The sequence below is a fragment of the Cannabis sativa genome, chromosome 2 (assembly GCF_029168945.1).
Source record: "Cannabis sativa cultivar Pink pepper isolate KNU-18-1 chromosome 2, ASM2916894v1, whole genome shotgun sequence".
NCBI lineage: Eukaryota > Viridiplantae > Streptophyta > Magnoliopsida > Rosales > Cannabaceae > Cannabis > Cannabis sativa.
The window spans coordinates 88,531,165-88,550,400 of NC_083602.1; the positions used below are offsets into that span (position 1 = coordinate 88,531,165).

The following is a 19,236-nucleotide window of genomic DNA, read 5'->3' on the forward strand; positions in this document are numbered from 1 at the left end:
TGACTCAATATTGAAACCACAAATCCCACATGAGGCATTGGGTAAAATACACTTATTATACTGGTTTGAGGAGCAAAGTAAGAGGTGATGAGATCTATCTGTACAAGTAAGATGACGCTTAATTTTAGAATTTTTTGAATGTGAAAAGTGTAATCTTAAGTTTTAAGGATATTAATACAATTTTTGTTTAATTTAGGTTGAATAAAGATTATAGATACTATGTTTTACGCTATAAATAAAATAATAAATAATTTGACTTATTAAGGATTTTAACATGTTTTAGTCTATAAATAAGTAATATTTTTAAGAGATAAAATGAAATAATTAGTATATAATATTTTGAATATTTAAGGAATAATGGGTATTAAAAGGAAAATTTTATTTATGTTTGATTTTAAAAAGGTAAAAGTAAGGAATAGAGATCCTATGAAGGTTATGAATTAGAATGCTATAATTTAGTTGTTACTAGCCAAAGGGTAATCCTTTTGGCTAGTTCTAGTATTTTATAGGGAGATCTAGTTGCTTAGTCTTGGTGGTTGGTTGATTCTCTTCAGTTTAAATAGTTTTCTAATTAAAGTTTTATGCTGTTTTTTGATGTTTTTTTTCAGGTGGAACTTCAGTATTTTATTGAGTTAAGAGGGTTGTTTGAAGATGTCACAACTTTATTGTCTAAATTTTCGGGGGCAGTTTTGTCCCATGAGGCTCGCTCTTAGATTTTAGCGACCCATGGTTGGCAAAGCATGCTCTGCGGTTAGACGATGAGCTATCCTGGTTCGAAGAGGTTCCAGCGCCGGTAGCGGACGTGGGCATCGTAAATTCATAAGTGATTTTAATTACTTTGTCAAAAAAAAAAAAAAAAGATGTCATCTTGTTGGCATAAGTAATACTACAATACACATTAATCTATTTAAGTTTTTCCTCATATTTTTAAATTGTTTGGATACATTTTTTTTTTTCAAGTAATATAACTTTTTTCATAAAAAAAAATAAAAATTATTCATGAATATGCTTTATTTATTATTAAAAAAATGTGAATCGAAGTACCAAGTACAGAGAATTAATTTTAATTAATAATTTTGAAATTTCTAGAAGTTCATTTTCATATTAATAATTTTTTATTGTGTAGGTTAAATATTAATGTATTTGTTTTATATGATGGTGTAATCAAGATGATATAATAATATCTAAACAAGACTTCTATTTATTATTAAATTGTATGAATTATTACAATTATTCAAATGTATTAGTATTTTATAAGTTAATTATATCATTAATTGTAAAAGTTGTAGACAAATATCCGTTGATATCTTTGATATTTTCATGAATTTATAGTACCCCATCTTTCCATATTGACATTAGGTTTCATATATTCAAATTTAAGTTAGAGATACTAAATTAAAATAAATGTTATTTTATTATTATATTTATTTAAGTTATGTTAGTTTTTAATGGTTTAACTAAACTTAAATTTATCCTAACTATACGACATTACATTTTATTGCTCTCCTACAATATTACCTTCGTTTTCTTTCAAACAAGCCATATATCAAGTTTCTTCAATATTTCAAAACCCTACAAGCTATTTCTTTCATCATTTTCTCAAGTTTTTACCGTCATTCTCAACTGCACTTGGTAGAAATGAGAACTAGTTATATCACAGCAATCATAGCCTCGATATTAATGATAAGAATCGTGAGATTCTATTTTAAAACCAATTAGTGATGAGTAGAATAATCCACATTCTAATTAAAAAATTTGCTCCCGAACTTTGACATGTATTAAATCATGCTCTTAAACTATTGAGATTGTTAGATTTAAGGACTTTTATCCAATTTCGTTCAATTTTACTAACACGACAATTATCCATGTACTAAAACCTGCTCCATGTCTTCCAAATTTTAACATGTATCAAATCATGTTCCCTGAACTTTCATTTGTGTCAGACTTTCATTAGTAAAATTGAACAAAAAAAGTTGTTGAGTCCAACAATCTCAATAGTTTAAGAGAATTTTTAAACGTTTGAAAAATTTCAAAAACATGATTCGATACATGCCAAATTCATCCTAATTAGTTTTCTTATAAATAGTTTAATATTTTTTTACATTTAATCCATAAAAGGGTAATATTATCCAAATAAGCATTGAAATTAAAATGCTTCAGTTACTTTAATCCATGTAGGGCAATGTCTAAAGGCTCTAGTTGACTCCAATCGATAATTGTAAATACAAGTGTGTCATGCTACTCCGACACATATTTTTTGTGTCATGTCGTATCGTACTTAAACATATATTTTTTCGTGTCATATCGTGCTCATACCTTTTAAATACGTACCGTCTCAAAAAATCCGACCCATATTTACAACACTCCACTACTCTCATTACTAAAGTTATGTCATTAAGTATATAATGATTGTAATAAAACAATAGTAAAATTATCTTAGTAAAATAAAACTTAATTAAAATTATTATTAAAGTCTTAAACATTAATAAGTCTTAGTTTTCTTTTTATATTGGTGGAAGAGGAGATTTCAACTTGGAATTTCCTCATAAACAGGAGAGTTGTAAAAACCACTCGTATTTATAAGACTTATTAGATAATATTTAACTAAAACACATGCCATCATATATATATATATACATGTATATATAAATAGTATAGGAGAATTAAGTATATTAAAAAGTATATAATGAATTGAGGTGGTGCGTCGAAATCTCTCTGGTCTTCTTCTTGGAACAAAAGCAAAATACTTATATACGTATAGTAACTTAGCCGTAAAAGAACCCCACAAACTCCCCATATATTATATTTCCTACATATAATTCCTTTATTCATTTTTTTCCCTTAAAAATAATACAATATAAAATATTGAGCTACTCATTAATTAGCATATAATAATAATAATAAATTTATTTTTGTTGGTATACATGAGAACTAAGATTATAATATAAAATGAATTAATTCAAGTAATTTCATACCATGAAGTCTGTCATTGTTATATCAAAAAAAATGTAAACATCAGTGTGATCTGTTCTCTTCTGTACTTGCTTGAGATGAAGTTGCTTTACTTGAGGTTTCCCCTTCTATTCAATTTTCATTATATTTCTTTATTATATAATAAAAATATATATACATATATATATAATAATAGTATTTATAATTATATAACCTCCATCCGACAATAAAAGGACATGGTAGATAGCGATTCAAGGTTTAATTAGCTTTGTCACAAAGATTAACTGTTGAGAATTTTGCATGTGGAAAATGACACATTAAAAATCTTCCTTAATAAGAATTTAATTTATACCTAAGATATATAGTTATCTCTAGCAAATTTTATATTATCCTTAATCAAATTATGGGGTCAAACGAATTTGATTGTCTTTGACACCACTCTTCTATAGTTTGTTCTTTCTAACAACTGATCTTATTCAAATGAAAAACTATATAAGTTCAAATTGTACCTAATATATATCAACTACAACCAATGTCTATATATATATATACCATTCAATATTGCCTTTCAATAAACATTCACACACTACTACAAATTTCAACTACAACAAAAGATTTATAGCAAAAATGGGTGTTCTTTACAATCTTTTCTTTTTCATCATCACTATTTTGGCCATTTCTAAATCTGCATTTGCCATTACAAGACACTATCAATTTGATGTATGTCCCAAAAAAAAAACTTCACTTCATTATTCTTATAATTTGTTTTTTTTTTAATTTGATTATTAAATGTTTTGAATTTTATAGATTAAAATGCAAAATGTGACAAGACTTTGTCATACAAAGAGTATTGTATCAGTAAATGGACAGTTTCCTGGGCCTCGTATTGTAGCAAGAGAAGGTGATCGTTTACTTATCAAAGTCATCAATCATGTCCCAAACAACATCTCCATTCATTGGTAATTAATTAATTTCAACAATATCATATAACACTTTAATTATGTTTGGTTTAATATTTTGGTTTATTTTGATGTAATTACTATATTATAGGCATGGTATTAGGCAGCTTCGGACAGGTTGGGCTGATGGGCCTGCATATGTGACCCAATGCCCAATTCAAACAGGGCAAAGTTATGTGTATAATTACACCATTACAGGGCAAAGAGGCACACTTTTTTGGCATGCTCATATATCATGGCTAAGAGCTACTCTTTATGGTCCCATAATCATTCTTCCTAAGCGTGGTGTTCCTTACCCATTTCCTAAGCCCTACAAACAAGTTCCCATTATCTTTGGTAATTTACAACATTGCCCACATTCAAATAAATAATAAACACTTTAATCTTCTCTCTTTCTCTCTCTCTCTGAATCTTGTAACAAAAATAATTATAATATGCATGAATTAATGTTGTACAGGAGAGTGGTGGAATACTGACCCGGAAGCAGTTATAACCCAAGCTATGCAAACTGGTGGAGGCCCAAATGTCTCAGATGCTTATACCATTAATGGGCTTCCAGGCCCATTGTATAATTGCTCTGCTAAAGGTTTGTTTCTTAAGTAACTATAAATTTGTGATGAAATTACACATTTTGAAACAAAGCTTTTTTTCAAAAAATTATTTTATTAGAAAAATTGATGAAATCTTTTTATGAAAAATAATAAAAACAGTTATTTGGTTACCCTTAGGATAACCTTACGGAAAATTACAAAAATACTGGAATTTGAGTTAACTTTTACAAAAATACTGTCACACGAAAATGGCTTTAAAAATACTGTGTTTTTATAAAACACCAGTAGAACACAGAACAGAACAACTCAAAACAACAGTAGAACAACCATAAAACACCAGTAGAACACTAGTGAAAACTTAACACAGTATACTGCAGTATGAAACTTATAAAAGAATACGGGGAAAAAGTAAAAGATAACGCCTGGCAGTATTTTTGTAAAAAAAATAGCAAAAGTTAGTATACCATGTAAATTTCCCTAACCTTATCCCCATGTTTTTCTAATATTTTTTTTAATGTTTTTCCATAAAATAACTTTTTGGAAAGAAAAAAAACCACATTTTTGTAACATGTGCCTTAAAAACAATAAAAATGAAAATTTCTCCTAAATTTTAATTAACTCTTTACTTGTACATAATAATTGAATGCTTGTTTGTAATTGTAGATACATTCAAATTGAAGGTGAAGCCAGGAAAGACTTATCTTCTTCGTATGATTAATGCTGCACTTAATGATGAATTATTCTTCAGCATTGCAAACCATACTTTGAAAGTAGTTGATGTTGATGCAATTTATGTTAAACCCTTTGAAACAAATACCATTCTCATAGCTCCTGGACAAACCACTAATCTTCTTTTAACCACCAAATCTCAATTCCCAAATGCCAAATTCCTCATGCTAGCAAGGCCATATGTCACAGGTCAAGGCACCTTTGACAACTCTACTGTTGCAGGAATACTTGAGTATGAAACCCCATTACCAATGAACAAACTTCAACTCTTAAAACCAATATTGCCTGCTCTAAATGACACTTCATTTGCAACTAAATTTTCCAACAAACTTCGTAGTTTGGCCAATTCTCAATTCCCAGCTAATGTTCCTCAAAAAGTTGACAAACATTTTTTCTTCACAGTTGGGCTTGGAACAAGTCCATGTAATAGTAACAAAACATGTCAAGGGCCTAATGGGACAATGTTTGCAGCTTCAATCAACAATGTTTCTTTTGTACTCCCAAACAATTCAGCCCTTTTGCAAGCCCATTTTTCAGGTCAATCAAAAGGGGTTTATAGTCCTTACTTTCCAAGTAGTCCTATAATTCCATTTAATTACACTGGAAATCCTCCAAACAACACAATGGTGGGAAATGGGACTAAGTTAGTGGTTCTTCCATTTAACACAAGTGTGGAGGTAGTGTTGCAAGACACAAGCATCCTTGGTGCTGAAAGCCATCCTCTTCATCTCCATGGTTTTAACTTTTTTGTAGTTGGACAAGGGTTTGGCAATTTCAATCCAAATAAGGACCCTGCCAAATTCAATCTAGTTGATCCTGTAGAAAGAAATACTGTTGGTGTTCCATCTGGCGGATGGGTTGCCATAAGATTTTTAGCAGATAATCCAGGTCAGTATCCAATTATAAATCAAGTGTTTATTAATAGTTTTGTTTATATACACACAAATTTGACACGGACTTAGATTTATGTGACAAGTAATTTCAATTAATCATTTAATTTAAGATCACCTATCTAAAGTGACTTACCACATATGTATGTGTCATATTTATCTACGAGCATTGTTATTGGGCACCAGTGGTACTTAGCACATCTAGATATGTCGCCTTCGATTAGCAGACCAATAGCGATATTAACGCATAAGAGGATGCTAGATACTACTGGTGTCCTGTAGCATTTCTCTTTGTCTATAGTTCAAAAATTTGATCATTTTGCATGTGTTGTCAGGTGTGTGGTTTATGCATTGTCACTTGGAGATTCACACAAGTTGGGGGTTGAAAATGGCTTGGTTAGTCTTAGATGGAAAGTTACCTAATCAGAAGTTGCTTCCTCCACCGGCTGATCTTCCCAAATGTTGATTTTTATTAATGACCTATTTGAAATAGTTTTCTAACTCTAAGCTATTTCGAGTAACTTTGTGATTGTTCTATTTTTATTGTTTGCATTTTTTCGGCTTTGGTATTGGAAGAGTTCTAGTTCAATAATTTGTAACATCGAGTTGAGTGAGATTTGAGGAAAAGAAATAAGATATAATAATTGGTTTTTACTTTTCTTTTTAAGTTTGAAATAATTATTGCAGAAGAGGTTGTTTAACAATAATGCAAATTTATTGAAATTTACAATTGGATTTAGTTTGATTTCCCATCTACACAATACTTTCTTCCTTTTTAAAAATTGATATATATTTCTAGAAATTTTTATGGTACCACCCCGAGAAAATGAGTGTAGATAATTATTAGATAGTTTTAATTTTAATTTTTTCTTAGGATATTTAAGATTTTCAATTTTGAACTATGACTTATGTATTATTGTGCCCTTGAACTTCTCGGCTAGCTAAAAATAACTCATAAACTATTCAGGGTGTTGTAAATATGGTGATATCTATGAGAATGATTATCAATATCAATTTAATTAATCTTAAAAATATAAAAAATTAGCCTAATAGAGACTAGAGTTTACATTTTAGTCTTAAAAAAAGATATACTTAATTTTTAAGATAGATATATTTTTTCTTTTTTAAATTTAATATGTTAATTTTATTTTTTTTTTTGTTTTTGTTATATTTTATCAAATTTTAATATATTTATTTACTTTATATCTATTTTATTATATTATTATACATGGTAGTAATTGTATTTTTGGAAGAGTTTTGATTTATCATTTTTTTCTCTAAAGATACATAATGGAGATTAGGTGGACCAATAAAATTGTGCCACGTGGACATTCCAACCTAGCACTTAACAGCCAAAAATGGATGGAAAGGGCTAATTGCTAACAGACTAGTGGTTTAGGTAGTTTTACCACCAAAATTTTAGATTAGGGGGTTAGTTGCAAAAACCTATCCACTTTAGGAGGTTTTGCCGCAAATAACGCTTTAGACTATAACATTGATTGATATACGAACAAACATAATGTATAATATATTTAGGGAGAAGTTGAAGAATACCTCTTTTTTTTATTAATTAACTAAATTTACCTTCAATCTAAATTTAATTCAAATATACCTCTTTTTATTAGTGTTATTCCTAAACTGCCCTGCCACAAAGGAGTCAAACAATTTTCCCTCTCTATTCAGCCGCAAAACCAAAATTTCCTCTTCACACAGCTTAGGTCAACAGCCATGTTTGTAAAGGGATGAATGATGATCACATGGTTTCTTCCGCCATTACTGTCACCACCATTAACAACATACAGTTGTAATCTCAATAGTGAGTCAAATATACCTTTCAATTTTTCTCGATCAATATTACTTTTAGTCTTTGGTCTGTATGATTATTATGCATATTTTATTTTAATGAGCAATTTTTTACTTTGTGCGAGTTATAACCTCCTTTTCTCTTCAATCAATTGGATATTATCTTCAACAGTCTAAATGTGCAATGGTAGAATTGGCATATTCACATAGCATTTTCTTTTTGTATTTTACGTCTCCAATTTAAGTGATGATTTGAATAAGCAAATGAATATATTGTTTCTTACTTGCTCATCTAATTCATGTCTCTTTTCATGCAAAGTTTGTTAGGAACATTACTTGAGTTTTATGTATAAATGTATGCCCAAATTGAAATGCATTCCAAGTGTTTGTTAAAATACATTCTATATCACTTAATATAAATATATATAGATATATTTTTACTGAATTGGATTAGAAAAATCCAACATCACATTCTGCTTTTTTATAATTGTCATGTGGATATTATCAACTCTAATATGTTTTATGTTTTTTTTCATCTAAATACATAAGGTTGACAAATCAAGTTAAAAAGTATTAGTATCTTAACCTAACCTGAACGTTGATGTTGTATCTGCAGATAACACATACTATTAGTTGTGTTTATTAACTAACATAGTTATGAAGAACATAAACATAATTGATGAAGCTCTTGTAATTGACCCTATTTGAGCTTGTTGCTCTCTGTCGATGGTGATTGTGAGGTTTTTATCTAAAAAGTGCTTAATGATAAGTTGTCGCGTTACTTCGTGTTATTTATCTTATTTTAGGCATAGAGTTTATTTAATAATGTGTGTTATTTATCTTATTTTAAGGTAATTGTTTACCTTTTTTAATAATAAATTATGATTTGATTTATCTTATTTAAGTCACGAAGTGTACCTAAATAAAGTACAAAATTTACCTAATAAGACGTGTTGTTTACCTTATTTTAAGGTAGTTGCTTACCTTTTTAATGATAAATTATGTTTTGATTATCTTATTTAAAGCATAGAGTTTACCTAAATAAAACATGTTGTTTACCTTATTTAAAGCATGAAGTTTACCTAACTAAGGCATGGAGTATACTTTAAGGCACGAAATTTATCTAATAAGACATGTCGTTTACCTTATTTTAAGGTAGTTATTTGTCACGATGTTTACCTAATAAGACATGTTATTTAACTTGTTTTAAGATAATTATTTACCTTTTTAATGATAAATTATGTTTGGTTTACCTTATTTAAGCCACATAATTTACCTGAATAAGGTATGTCTTTCACCTTATTTTAGGCACGAAATTTACCTACTAAGGTATATTATTTACTTAATAAGTTAGGTTGTTAATCTTATTTTAGAAATAGAATTTATCTAATAAGGCATGTTGTTTGCTTAATTTAAAACATGTATTTAAGACACATATAAATCATTGAATATAACAATAATAAATGTTTACTTACGAGGTAAACTTTAGATAAATGTATGCACTATTCATAAGCTATACAAATTTGCCTTAAAATTTTATTACTTATTATTTGAGGAGTAGTAACTGTAGTTTACCTAATAAGATATATCGTTTACCTAATTTAAGACACATTATTTACTTAATAAGGTATGTTGTTTACCTAATTTAAAGAGCGTTGTTTACTTAATAACGTATGTTGTTTACCGAAATTAAGAAAAATTCAAAAAAAAAAAATATTAAAAGTGATTTCAAAAGCATATAGTGTTATAGCATAAACCACTTTAAGATACCAAGTTTTTATAATAAAGTGTGTTGTTTACCTTATTTTATGGTAGTAGTTTACCATTTTAATTATAAATTATGTTTTGGTTTACTTATTTTAAGACACTAAGTTTATCTAATAAGATATGTTGTTTACCTAATAATGCATGTTGTTTACCTAATTTATGGTACATTATTTAATTAGGAATTTATTTTCTTTATACGTTTCTTGTTATATTATTTTAGAAATAGAATTTATCTAATAAGGCATGTTGTTTGCTTAATTTAAAACATGTATTTAAGACACATATAAATCATTGAATATAACAATAATAAATGTTTACTTTACGAGGTAAACTTTAGAATAGTAATTTTTGTATGACACTATTCATAAGCTATACAAATTTGCCATAAATGTATTTTCATTATTTTTTATAGCATTCTCATAACTTTCAACAATTAATTTTAATTATAAATTATGTTTTGGTTTACTTATTTTAAGACACTAAGTTTATCTAATAAGATATGTTGTTTACCTAATAATGCATGTTGTTTACCTAATTTATGGTACATTATTTACTTAATAAGACATGTTATTTACCTAACATAAGACATGTTGTTTACTTAAAAATGCAGGTTGTTTACCTTATTTTAGGGTAGTAGTTTTTATTTATCTTATTTAAGGTACAAAATTTATCTGATAAGGCATGTTGTTTACCTAGTTTAAGGCACATTGTTTACCTAATAATGTATGTCGTTTACCTTATTTTAGAATAGTAATTTTTGTTTACCGTATATAAGGCACATAATTTACATAACAAAACATGTTATTTACCTAATTTAAGTCACGTTGCTTAATTAATTTAAAACATGTTGCTTAACTAATTTAAAATTAAAGGTTTTTGAAACTCTTTTCAATAAAGATTGAGAAAAAAAAACTATTAATTAAAGATTTTTTTATACTAATTGAAAAAATTATTTAAGGAGGGTTGTAATATCCTTGAAACGAGTAATTATTGACACTAATAGAAAATAATAAGAAAATGGAAAATTTTAAAAATATTAAAAGTAATTTTCATAAGTCACTACAAAAAATTTCACTTTTAGTCACAACAAAACGTGCGACGTAAAGTAAAAAAGTTGTAACTAATTATAAATTATCATTTTTATGTTGTGACTAAAATGTTTGTGGCTAAAGGTATTAGTCACAAAAATTACAATTTGTTATGATTAAATGTATTTTTAGTCACAATATTTATTGTGATTAAAATTAAATTAGTGACAACTTGTATCTAAATACTATGTTTTAGTCACAAGTAATATTCTGTTGTGACTAAAAGTCACATTTAGTCACAAAAAAATTATGTTGTGACTAAACAATTATTACTAATAATTTTTTGTAGTGAGCATATAGTGTTATAGCATATGATTTTTGTATATCTACTGGCATTTTGCATATATTATACTAATAATAATACATATTAAACTGTACAAATTAATATAAAATTAGATTTAATGTAATAACATTAATCGTATATTACATTATTTAAAAATAAATCTATTTATTGAAAACTAATTAATGTATAAATTTATATAAATATATGTTGAATACAAATAGTAATTAATTATTAAATAAGTACCATGGCTATGTAAGTTGAAGGTTTCATTAAGAAATCTTCTGCAATCATCTTCCTTGACAACATCTGTAGCTATAATCATCACATGCTTTGCCCCAATACGTCGTGCATTCTCACTTATTCCTCTCAATCTATTCTCTCTTCTTGCAACTATTAATACAAGATTTGGAGCCTCAGATAGGTGGAGATGGCTGCAAAGCTTTTTGAGAAAATTAGGGCAAGTAAATATTAGGTTAGACGATAAACAGAGATGGTGAAATGGGAGGGGTATAATGGAAATAGAAACTAAAAAAGAGGGTATAAATTAAAGATTTTAAAACAGCAGGTATAAATGAGAGACACTAACTTAAAAGGGGTATAGGATGTAATTTCCCCATATATTTAGCATCGAATAGTAACTTATGACAAAATTAATATTTTTAAAGAAAAAAAATATTAAATTGTGGATTAATTTATTCTATACGCTATCAAACATAATAATATTATTAGTTATAATAATAATTAATAGAAAATATATTAATATCAATATGTGCAAAGTATATATTGATTTATTTTTTTTTTTATCACATGAACTGATCATCACTATAGAAATGATAAAAATTTATGTTTGAATAGATCTAACTGCTAAAAAAGAATAAGATTAAGGTTAAATTTATGTCATATTTATAGAAAAATTTACAAAAATACTAGAATTTAGATTAGCTTTTACAAAAATACTATCACACAGAAATCTTTTCAAAAATAGTATATTTTTATAGAACACTAGTAAAACACAAAGCATAACAACTCAAAACAACAATAGAAGACCTAAAAAATACCAGTAGAATACCAGTGGAAATTTAACACAATATACTGCAGTATAAAACTTATTAAAAAAAACCGTCTGACAGTACTTTTATAAAAAAAGTAGCAAAAGTTAGTATAACTTAAAAAAAGACCGCACAAAATGTAAATTAATTCCCTAATCACGAATAAAAGAGATTTCACATAAATATTTTATATTATTCATAAAAAAATATAAAAAAGTATTAAATTTAAAATTTCATTCGTAACTAAAAATTAATATATTTAATGTAAAATTTAAAAAATTATTAAAACAGCACGAAACAGGTATCTATTCCCTAGTTTACAGCATAAAGTAAATTATTATCTTAAATATGGTAATAAAAGGGTAAGATATGGAGAAAAAAAAAATAATTTGCATTATTTACGAACTTGGAACTATATAGATATCCACCTGTACTGTACCAACAAAAAGAGATCAACTTGTAAGGTAATCTACATTTTCAAGCTACAAACAAATAGAATCAATATACACTGTGCAAGCAAGTCATGCAAATTCAATCAAATCTGTTGCTTTGTTGTTTTGATTGCTCATACTTGCAACCCCATGGATTGAGATCATGCTCATCATCTCACTCACTGCACATCACTTCACATCACATCTGGGTCTGCAACAAAATTTAAACATCATTTGACTGTCAAACATGAGTGAAAATAGTGCAGCACATTGCGAGTGTGTGAGACTCAATCGTGGGCAGTCTTCAGATTCTTCAATTTTTAAGAAAGAATGATGAAAATAGAAATATTTGATTAATGGTAACAAACCTAAGGATATAAAGATGTTATATAACATGATCTGTATGTAGCAGATTAACAAGAACATAACTAGCTAAGGCTTCATGAACTATGTCATGCAACACCATGTACTAAAAATAGGATTAAGTAACTAACTCATTAGGGGTTAAGCATTATGCTATTGAAAGCTACCTGAAGGACTCCTTGCAAGCCTACAATAAGACTCCAACTGGTCTTTCTCTACCGAAGGTTTCGTCATCAAAATCTTCATTTGTTGAATTTTCCTGACACAGTAATTTGTTTTCTCGCATAGGATTTAGGTCAAGAGCATCCCAAACAATTGGATCGCCTTCACGGATGTCACCCTGTTCAGACCCATGATTCGGATCAATGATATCATCCACATGTCTTTCAAATCCAAGTTCTGTTCCTTTATCATCAACGCTCATTGGCTCGGCATTGAGATCAGAGCACAAATCATATCCACCGACCTGATCCGCAGACCCAGAGAAAGCCACAGTGACTGTTCCTTGGTCAGCCTGCTCTGCAGCATCTTTTTTCTGCCTTTTCCATTTCTTTGTAGATGAAGTTCCATCATCCTCGAAATCTTCTTCTTCTCTTTCTCTATGTAAATAAACCCATAATTTCCTTTCCCCATCAAATTGTACACAAGGATCGCGTTCATAATGCAAACGGTCAAGGGCTCCACTAACAACTTGATTAACTTGGCTATCAGAAACATCTTCAACAATGTATTGAGAATCCCTTATTAAGGTACAAACATCTGCTCTTGTGCCAATACTTCCAGGCAATCTAGACGCAGCATCTCTAACAAGACAAAGAATAGTAACATGTGGTGGTCGATCACGCTTCAGCATAAAATGGTCTCGGGCTTTTGAAGTTGGCTTGCCACCACACCTTCTTAAGGGAGCAACAATTGACTTCTTACCATCAGCAGCTGTATAAGAGAAAGCCCTATCAGGAATTGAATACCTAAGAATTTCCTCCTTGCGAAAATAAGCCCTCACTTCTTCAGTGCTAGGACTAATGGTATTAAGACTCTTTTGAGCTCTTAGGTCCCTGAACCTTTCTTTCTCGTCCAGATTCAGCTGCATCAATGACAACGGTGGTGCGGGAAGGCTTCCTATTTGTTGAAGAGTCTCTTGGCCACTTTTTAACCAATTAGCAAATGAATCAACCAACTTGACAAGCATTTTGTGAGGAAGGGACCAAGCCTCAGGAGATGTGACCTCCTCAATTGTTTCGTGATCTGATGAGCTATGAGAAACAGGACCAAGCCATGACCAACTTTTAGTAGACTTTTCATAGACTGCCAGTGTCTTCCAACCTTTTGCTCCTAAAGGTGCTGTTTTTGAGGAAAATATCTTGAGAACTCCTCTCACCAGGTCTTGAAGTGGCTCTTGAGTCTCAAGAATGCATGGATCCCCAGGGTTCGATCTCACACGGTTTACAATTTCCTGAACAGTTAGAGAAGGTACATTAACTTCCCCAGCCTGCTCTGTGTTATTGGCATCTACATTCTCTCTAGAATGAACCCCATTTGCACCATCATCCTTCTTATTCTGCTCTTCAACAGATTTGCCAACCTCTAAAGTATCTTCTGGAAGTGGAGTTATCATTGCTAAGCGAACTGCAGAAAGAAGATGGATAATAGAAAATGAGAAGCCTGTTAGAACTGTCGGTGTGATTAAAGTAAATGCCTTTTTCTGTGGCTTAATCTCCAGCTCCATATCTGTAGTACCCATTTCTGGAATAGGTGGTTCAGAAGGTTCTATATCTGAGCCACAAGCGTCAGCCTCAACTTTCCTCTTGGCCCTTTTCTTTAAAGAAATGGAATCATCAATACGATGCTTATAGTCAGATATCAGTTCATTGTCTCCTTCATCCCCCTTATCCATGTCAGTTAAATCAACCTTCCCTTTCCGTTTCTTCGTCATCACACTGCACCCTTGTAGAGAGGCCTCAGGATTTTCACAATGATCAACCACATATGCTTCAGTGTTCATACTTTTCTTCCCAAATCTACCTTGTCTCTTACCATCCGCTGACAATCGTCCTTGTCGAAGTGAAACATCCTCATCATCAACCATATAATCACGAATGTGATGTGATTGGTCACGGGTAATTCCCCTTTTTTGTTTCCCATCAAAAGGATGGGTCTTTTGTGACTTCTCCCCAGTAGGTTCCCCTGGGCCATTCTTGACTAAATTGTAAATATAATCATTACCACCGTCAGCAAATTTACCCAAACCCAACTCATAGTTATCTTCTTCCATAACTATGGCAGATGATTCACGAAAGGGACTACTATCTCGCATCTTGCCCTTCTGTTTTGCTTTTGAAGAGTATTTTTCTATACCGAGGAGATGTCCCTCTTCCAGAAAACTACCAACCTTCTTAGAGTGTGTAGTTCCATCAAGGGACTGTATATCTGCTGCTGGATCTTTCATGAAAACTTTGGCCTTTTTAGCACCTTTCACATACTTAGACAAAGAAGACCGGGAAGCTTCCCCAACACCAGAGGGGTAAGCCATCTTGCTTCTCAGCAAAGGGTTGCTATCCTCATCATCGAGGGATTGATCCGTTGAGTCAGATTCTGTTTCTTCATTTCTATTAAACAATTTATTAGCTCTATTTACTGCTGGGTCAGCTCCTCCATTCTGTCCTCTGGTCTTCTCTTCAAATGGTTTTGCTCTATATTCAGAAGGTAAAAGCCTATCATTTAATTGTGTAGGGGAATCCCTATAAAACTTGTACTTAAGATCAGGAGAATTTCCCCCCGTCTTCCGTTTCTTGCTCCTAACACTCCAATCATCAGCTCTGAAGGGTGAATCTACAGAGAAAGCATCCTCTTTACCCCTATTATTCCAGAATGATTCAATCTGGTCTGATGAGTCAACTCGACTTCCTTTCCCAGATTGTTGCGGAAGTCTGCCTTTAAAATACTTCATCTGGTCCTCAACTGCAAATTGCTGAACATATTCAGGATACTTGCCCTTTTTTGGAAGATCATAAGGACCTCGAACATTAGAAGGCTTAGTGCCAAACAGGTTTGCCTCGGAGAAAGCATTTGCATTCTTTTTCCTGCCATAGGAATGTATATCAGTCTTTGATGACACAGGGAAACCAATCAAACTTTCAGAGCCCAATTCATCACCTCTAGGAAGATCATGCTTTCTCCCTACTTTAAGAACTCCAGACTTCTCCATCATGCGATTTCGGTGGTCACCAAATCCATATGTATCTTCAGCATCATCACTGCCTCTCAGTTGGTCTCTTATTTTGTGGCTTGCCCCTGGTTCATAAGCTAATGCTTTACTCTGCCGAGGATAAGCTACCGCCGAACTGTATGGTCCAGAGTTCATATCCAATCCATGGTATGCAGGAGTAATGCGCCCCCCCATCCCTTTAGCAGTAGGATTTTTGGAGCCACTCAACTTGAGCATACCTTTCGGATTCTGCTTCCCATAATTTGTTGATTCCAAAGCCATTGCACGTCCTCGTAGAGGAATATCCAGATTTTGATTAGCAACATAAGCAGATTGACGGCCCATTTTCTGCGAAATCTTCTTATCCTTAGCCCTGCTATTTGCCAAACCTACATCAGACCCTCTTTCTGATGAGGCAGTCTCCAAATCTTCCATCTTCTCATGCATCAAACTCTTCTGGCTTTTCATGATGTTCAAAACCCGAAGCCTCTCCTCAATACTGTATCCTCGATAATTCAGCCAAGCATCCCTCGTCTGACAAAAATTACTCACCATAGTATTCTGATGCTTCCTCAGAAGATGGTAGTGCTGTCGCTTCTGAAAAAAATTCCAGCCCTCGCGATAAAGGGCGACTCTAGGCTCACACAAACCTCCCTTCAGCATATCAAACAACTTTTTAACAGGACTCCCAAAATGAAAATTGGAACCTGTGAAGAGCTCTTTCATAGTAATCATATAAGTTTCTTGATCCATGTCAGGAAGAAATTTAGTTAGACCAAGTCGTTCCTCGTCATCCAAGCACTCATTCCACACATCAATTGACAATATATCTTCAAGACCCTGAAGATCATAAAGCTCAAACGGAATACTACAAGTCTGATTCCCAACTTGACAAAACTCTACTCCAGTTTCCCCCAATTCCAGCAAATCAAAGTCATCAGACCCAGCCCCAGAATCAGCATCGTCAAATTCATCATCATCATCATCAGATTCAACCGCAGAGCTCCGTCGTTGAAGCTCATCATCATCACTCGACATACTCTTCCTACTACCGGGAGAAAACTCCGAATCAAACCTCGAAACCTTAAAGTTGTTTTTCTCAATCGCCATGTATCATAATATATTAATAGAAACAAAAAACAAGAACCAAAATTCCTCCAATTCTCCAAACTCTTCCAACCCGTTACAGAAAAATCCGAATCCCAACCCTAATTAAACACAACACAAAAAAAAAAAAAAACAAACTCAAAATCCACGAAAACCACCTTGGTATTACACAAATCAAAACACTAAAACAATAACAAAAACCAAACAATATTGGAATTTCAGAGAAAATTACCTCATTATAGCGAAACAAGATGAGAGCTTAAGCGGCGAAATCACCGACCGAGGCACGAGAATTCGGAAGCCCAAAAAAATAGAGAATAGGCGAAGATTAATCTTGAAACCCTAGAGCAAAGAACGAGGAGGGTTGTTATATAGTTATATAATATAATAAATATAAATGTGTATATATATATACGAGAAAAGTTGTATGTTATGTGTGGGGGAGAGCAGGTCGCAGAGGATGGTGAAGAAGACGATGGTGACGTGGAAATAGTTGGGCCGTCGGATTAAGCGAGACTGAAGATGAAATGTGAAAAGACTAAAAAGGACAGAGATAGTTTTGAAGGAAAAAGAAGAAGCGTGTGTGTGCAGAGGTGGAGAGTTAGAGAGAGAAAAGGGTTTTGGGTTAGTGAGAGAAAGAGAAAGAGAACGACAGAGAAGACGACTCAGTGAGTGAGGCACCGAGTTAGTGAGTTAGTGAGTTAGTGGTGACTCGCGAGTCTGTCTGGGCCAGCCCAGAACTTTGCAAAATCCCGGCGGCCCGTCTCATCTTCTCATCTCACCCCATCATTTGCCACCTACACTACTCCTTGTTCTACCTACCTATACATTCCTATAAATAATTCTACATATTTCTCCATTTATTATTATTAATATTTTTTGTTCATAGAGTATATTTAAATATAAATATATTTACAAGATTCATTATCCAATCAAAAATAATGCATTGCTATCATGTGCTAGTTCTAAAGTGAGTGAGGTAGGGTATTGTGTTCATAAAATAGTCAGTTCAATCTGCATGATTTGATCTCATTTAATCTGTAATGTACTTATGCGGATTGAATTTGATTAGAAAACTCAAAATTTACACTTATACAGATTAAATGTTGATTGGCATAAAAAAGTAACAGACTTAATCTAATTTATACATATTTATATAAATTTTTAAAAAATTATATATACAATTAATATTTTAAGGTAAAAAAAAAGTAATTTAAAAATTGGATTTTTTTTTTTTATTTTTACACTTTAATAATTTTATATTTTTACGAAAATTTACATAGTAACTAGAGGTGTTCATAAAATAGTCGATCTAATTCAATCCGCACGATTCAATCCAATCTAATTCGTAAAGTGCAGATATTTGTACTTGTGCAAATTATTAGATTGGAAAATTCAAAATCCTTACTTATGCGGATTGAATGTTGATTGATATGTAAAAGTAACCGATCCAATCTAATCCACACATATTTATAAAATAAAATTAAAAAAATTGTATATACAAATAACATTTTATTTTAAAGAAAATAATAATTTAAAAATCTAATATATATAATACAATTATATTTTAAAACTTAATAAAATATATGTTATATTTTTTTACATTCAACTTAAAACAAAATTAAACATTTATTTATTATAATTTCTACCAACAATAAAATCACAAAAACTAATTCAAATGACTCCTAACTTTAATAACTTTTGGTAACTCTTAGGGGGCGTTTGGTACGAGATGTTCAAAATAATTTGATTATAGGGAATATTATGAAGGAGAATATGATTATAGGGAAATGTGTAAACTATGTTTGGTTGTGTAGGGTAATATGTAATCATATTCCTATTAATTAAATTAAACTGTTTGGTTGAATACAGGAATCTTATATATTATTTTAAAAAATTAAAATAGAAATGTTTTTTATATATTTATTTAATGTTAATTATATATAAAAATAAAATAATTATTTATTAAAGAAATTTATTTATTAATTAGTATAAATATTAAATTGGGGAATTACTCCATATATTGTTTTTTTAACTTTTATTTTTTTTTTCAAATTTA

At 30.8% G+C, this 19,236-nt stretch overlaps 2 protein-coding genes across 4 annotated transcripts; one reads left to right on the top strand and one right to left on the bottom strand.

The window, feature by feature from the left end:
- Positions 1–3,478: 3,478 nt before the first annotated feature.
- LOC115720941 (laccase-17) lies at positions 3,479–6,735 on the top strand. Of its 2 annotated transcripts, none has more exons than XM_030650153.2 (6): positions 3,479–3,672; positions 3,760–3,911; positions 4,003–4,247; positions 4,369–4,497; positions 5,126–6,079; positions 6,417–6,735. In XM_030650153.2, exons 1-6 carry the CDS (start codon positions 3,580–3,582, stop codon positions 6,545–6,547), a joined length of 1,704 nt encoding a protein of 567 aa, XP_030506013.2. In that variant the 5' UTR covers positions 3,479–3,579; the 3' UTR covers positions 6,548–6,735. The 2 variants fall into 2 exon arrangements, with proteins under 2 accessions (XP_030506013.2, XP_060966953.1); XM_061110970.1 differs by having other exon boundaries at positions 3,480–3,672; positions 5,126–6,083.
- A 5,706-nt stretch (positions 6,736–12,441) lies between these two features.
- On the bottom strand, positions 12,442–18,035 carry LOC115720937 (uncharacterized). Of its 2 annotated transcripts, XM_030650149.2 has the most exons (3): positions 17,410–18,035; positions 13,033–17,278; positions 12,442–12,713 (listed from the first exon to the last, which is right to left on the bottom strand). In XM_030650149.2, the coding sequence occupies exon 2, from the start codon at positions 17,178–17,180 to the stop codon at positions 13,053–13,055; it is 4,128 nt and encodes a 1,375-aa protein (XP_030506009.2). In that variant the 5' UTR covers positions 17,181–17,278; positions 17,410–18,035; the 3' UTR covers positions 12,442–12,713; positions 13,033–13,052. The 2 variants fall into 2 exon arrangements, with proteins under 2 accessions (XP_030506009.2, XP_060966954.1); XM_061110971.1 differs by having other exon boundaries at positions 12,442–17,278; positions 17,410–17,994.
- Positions 18,036–19,236: the final 1,201 nt, after the last annotated feature.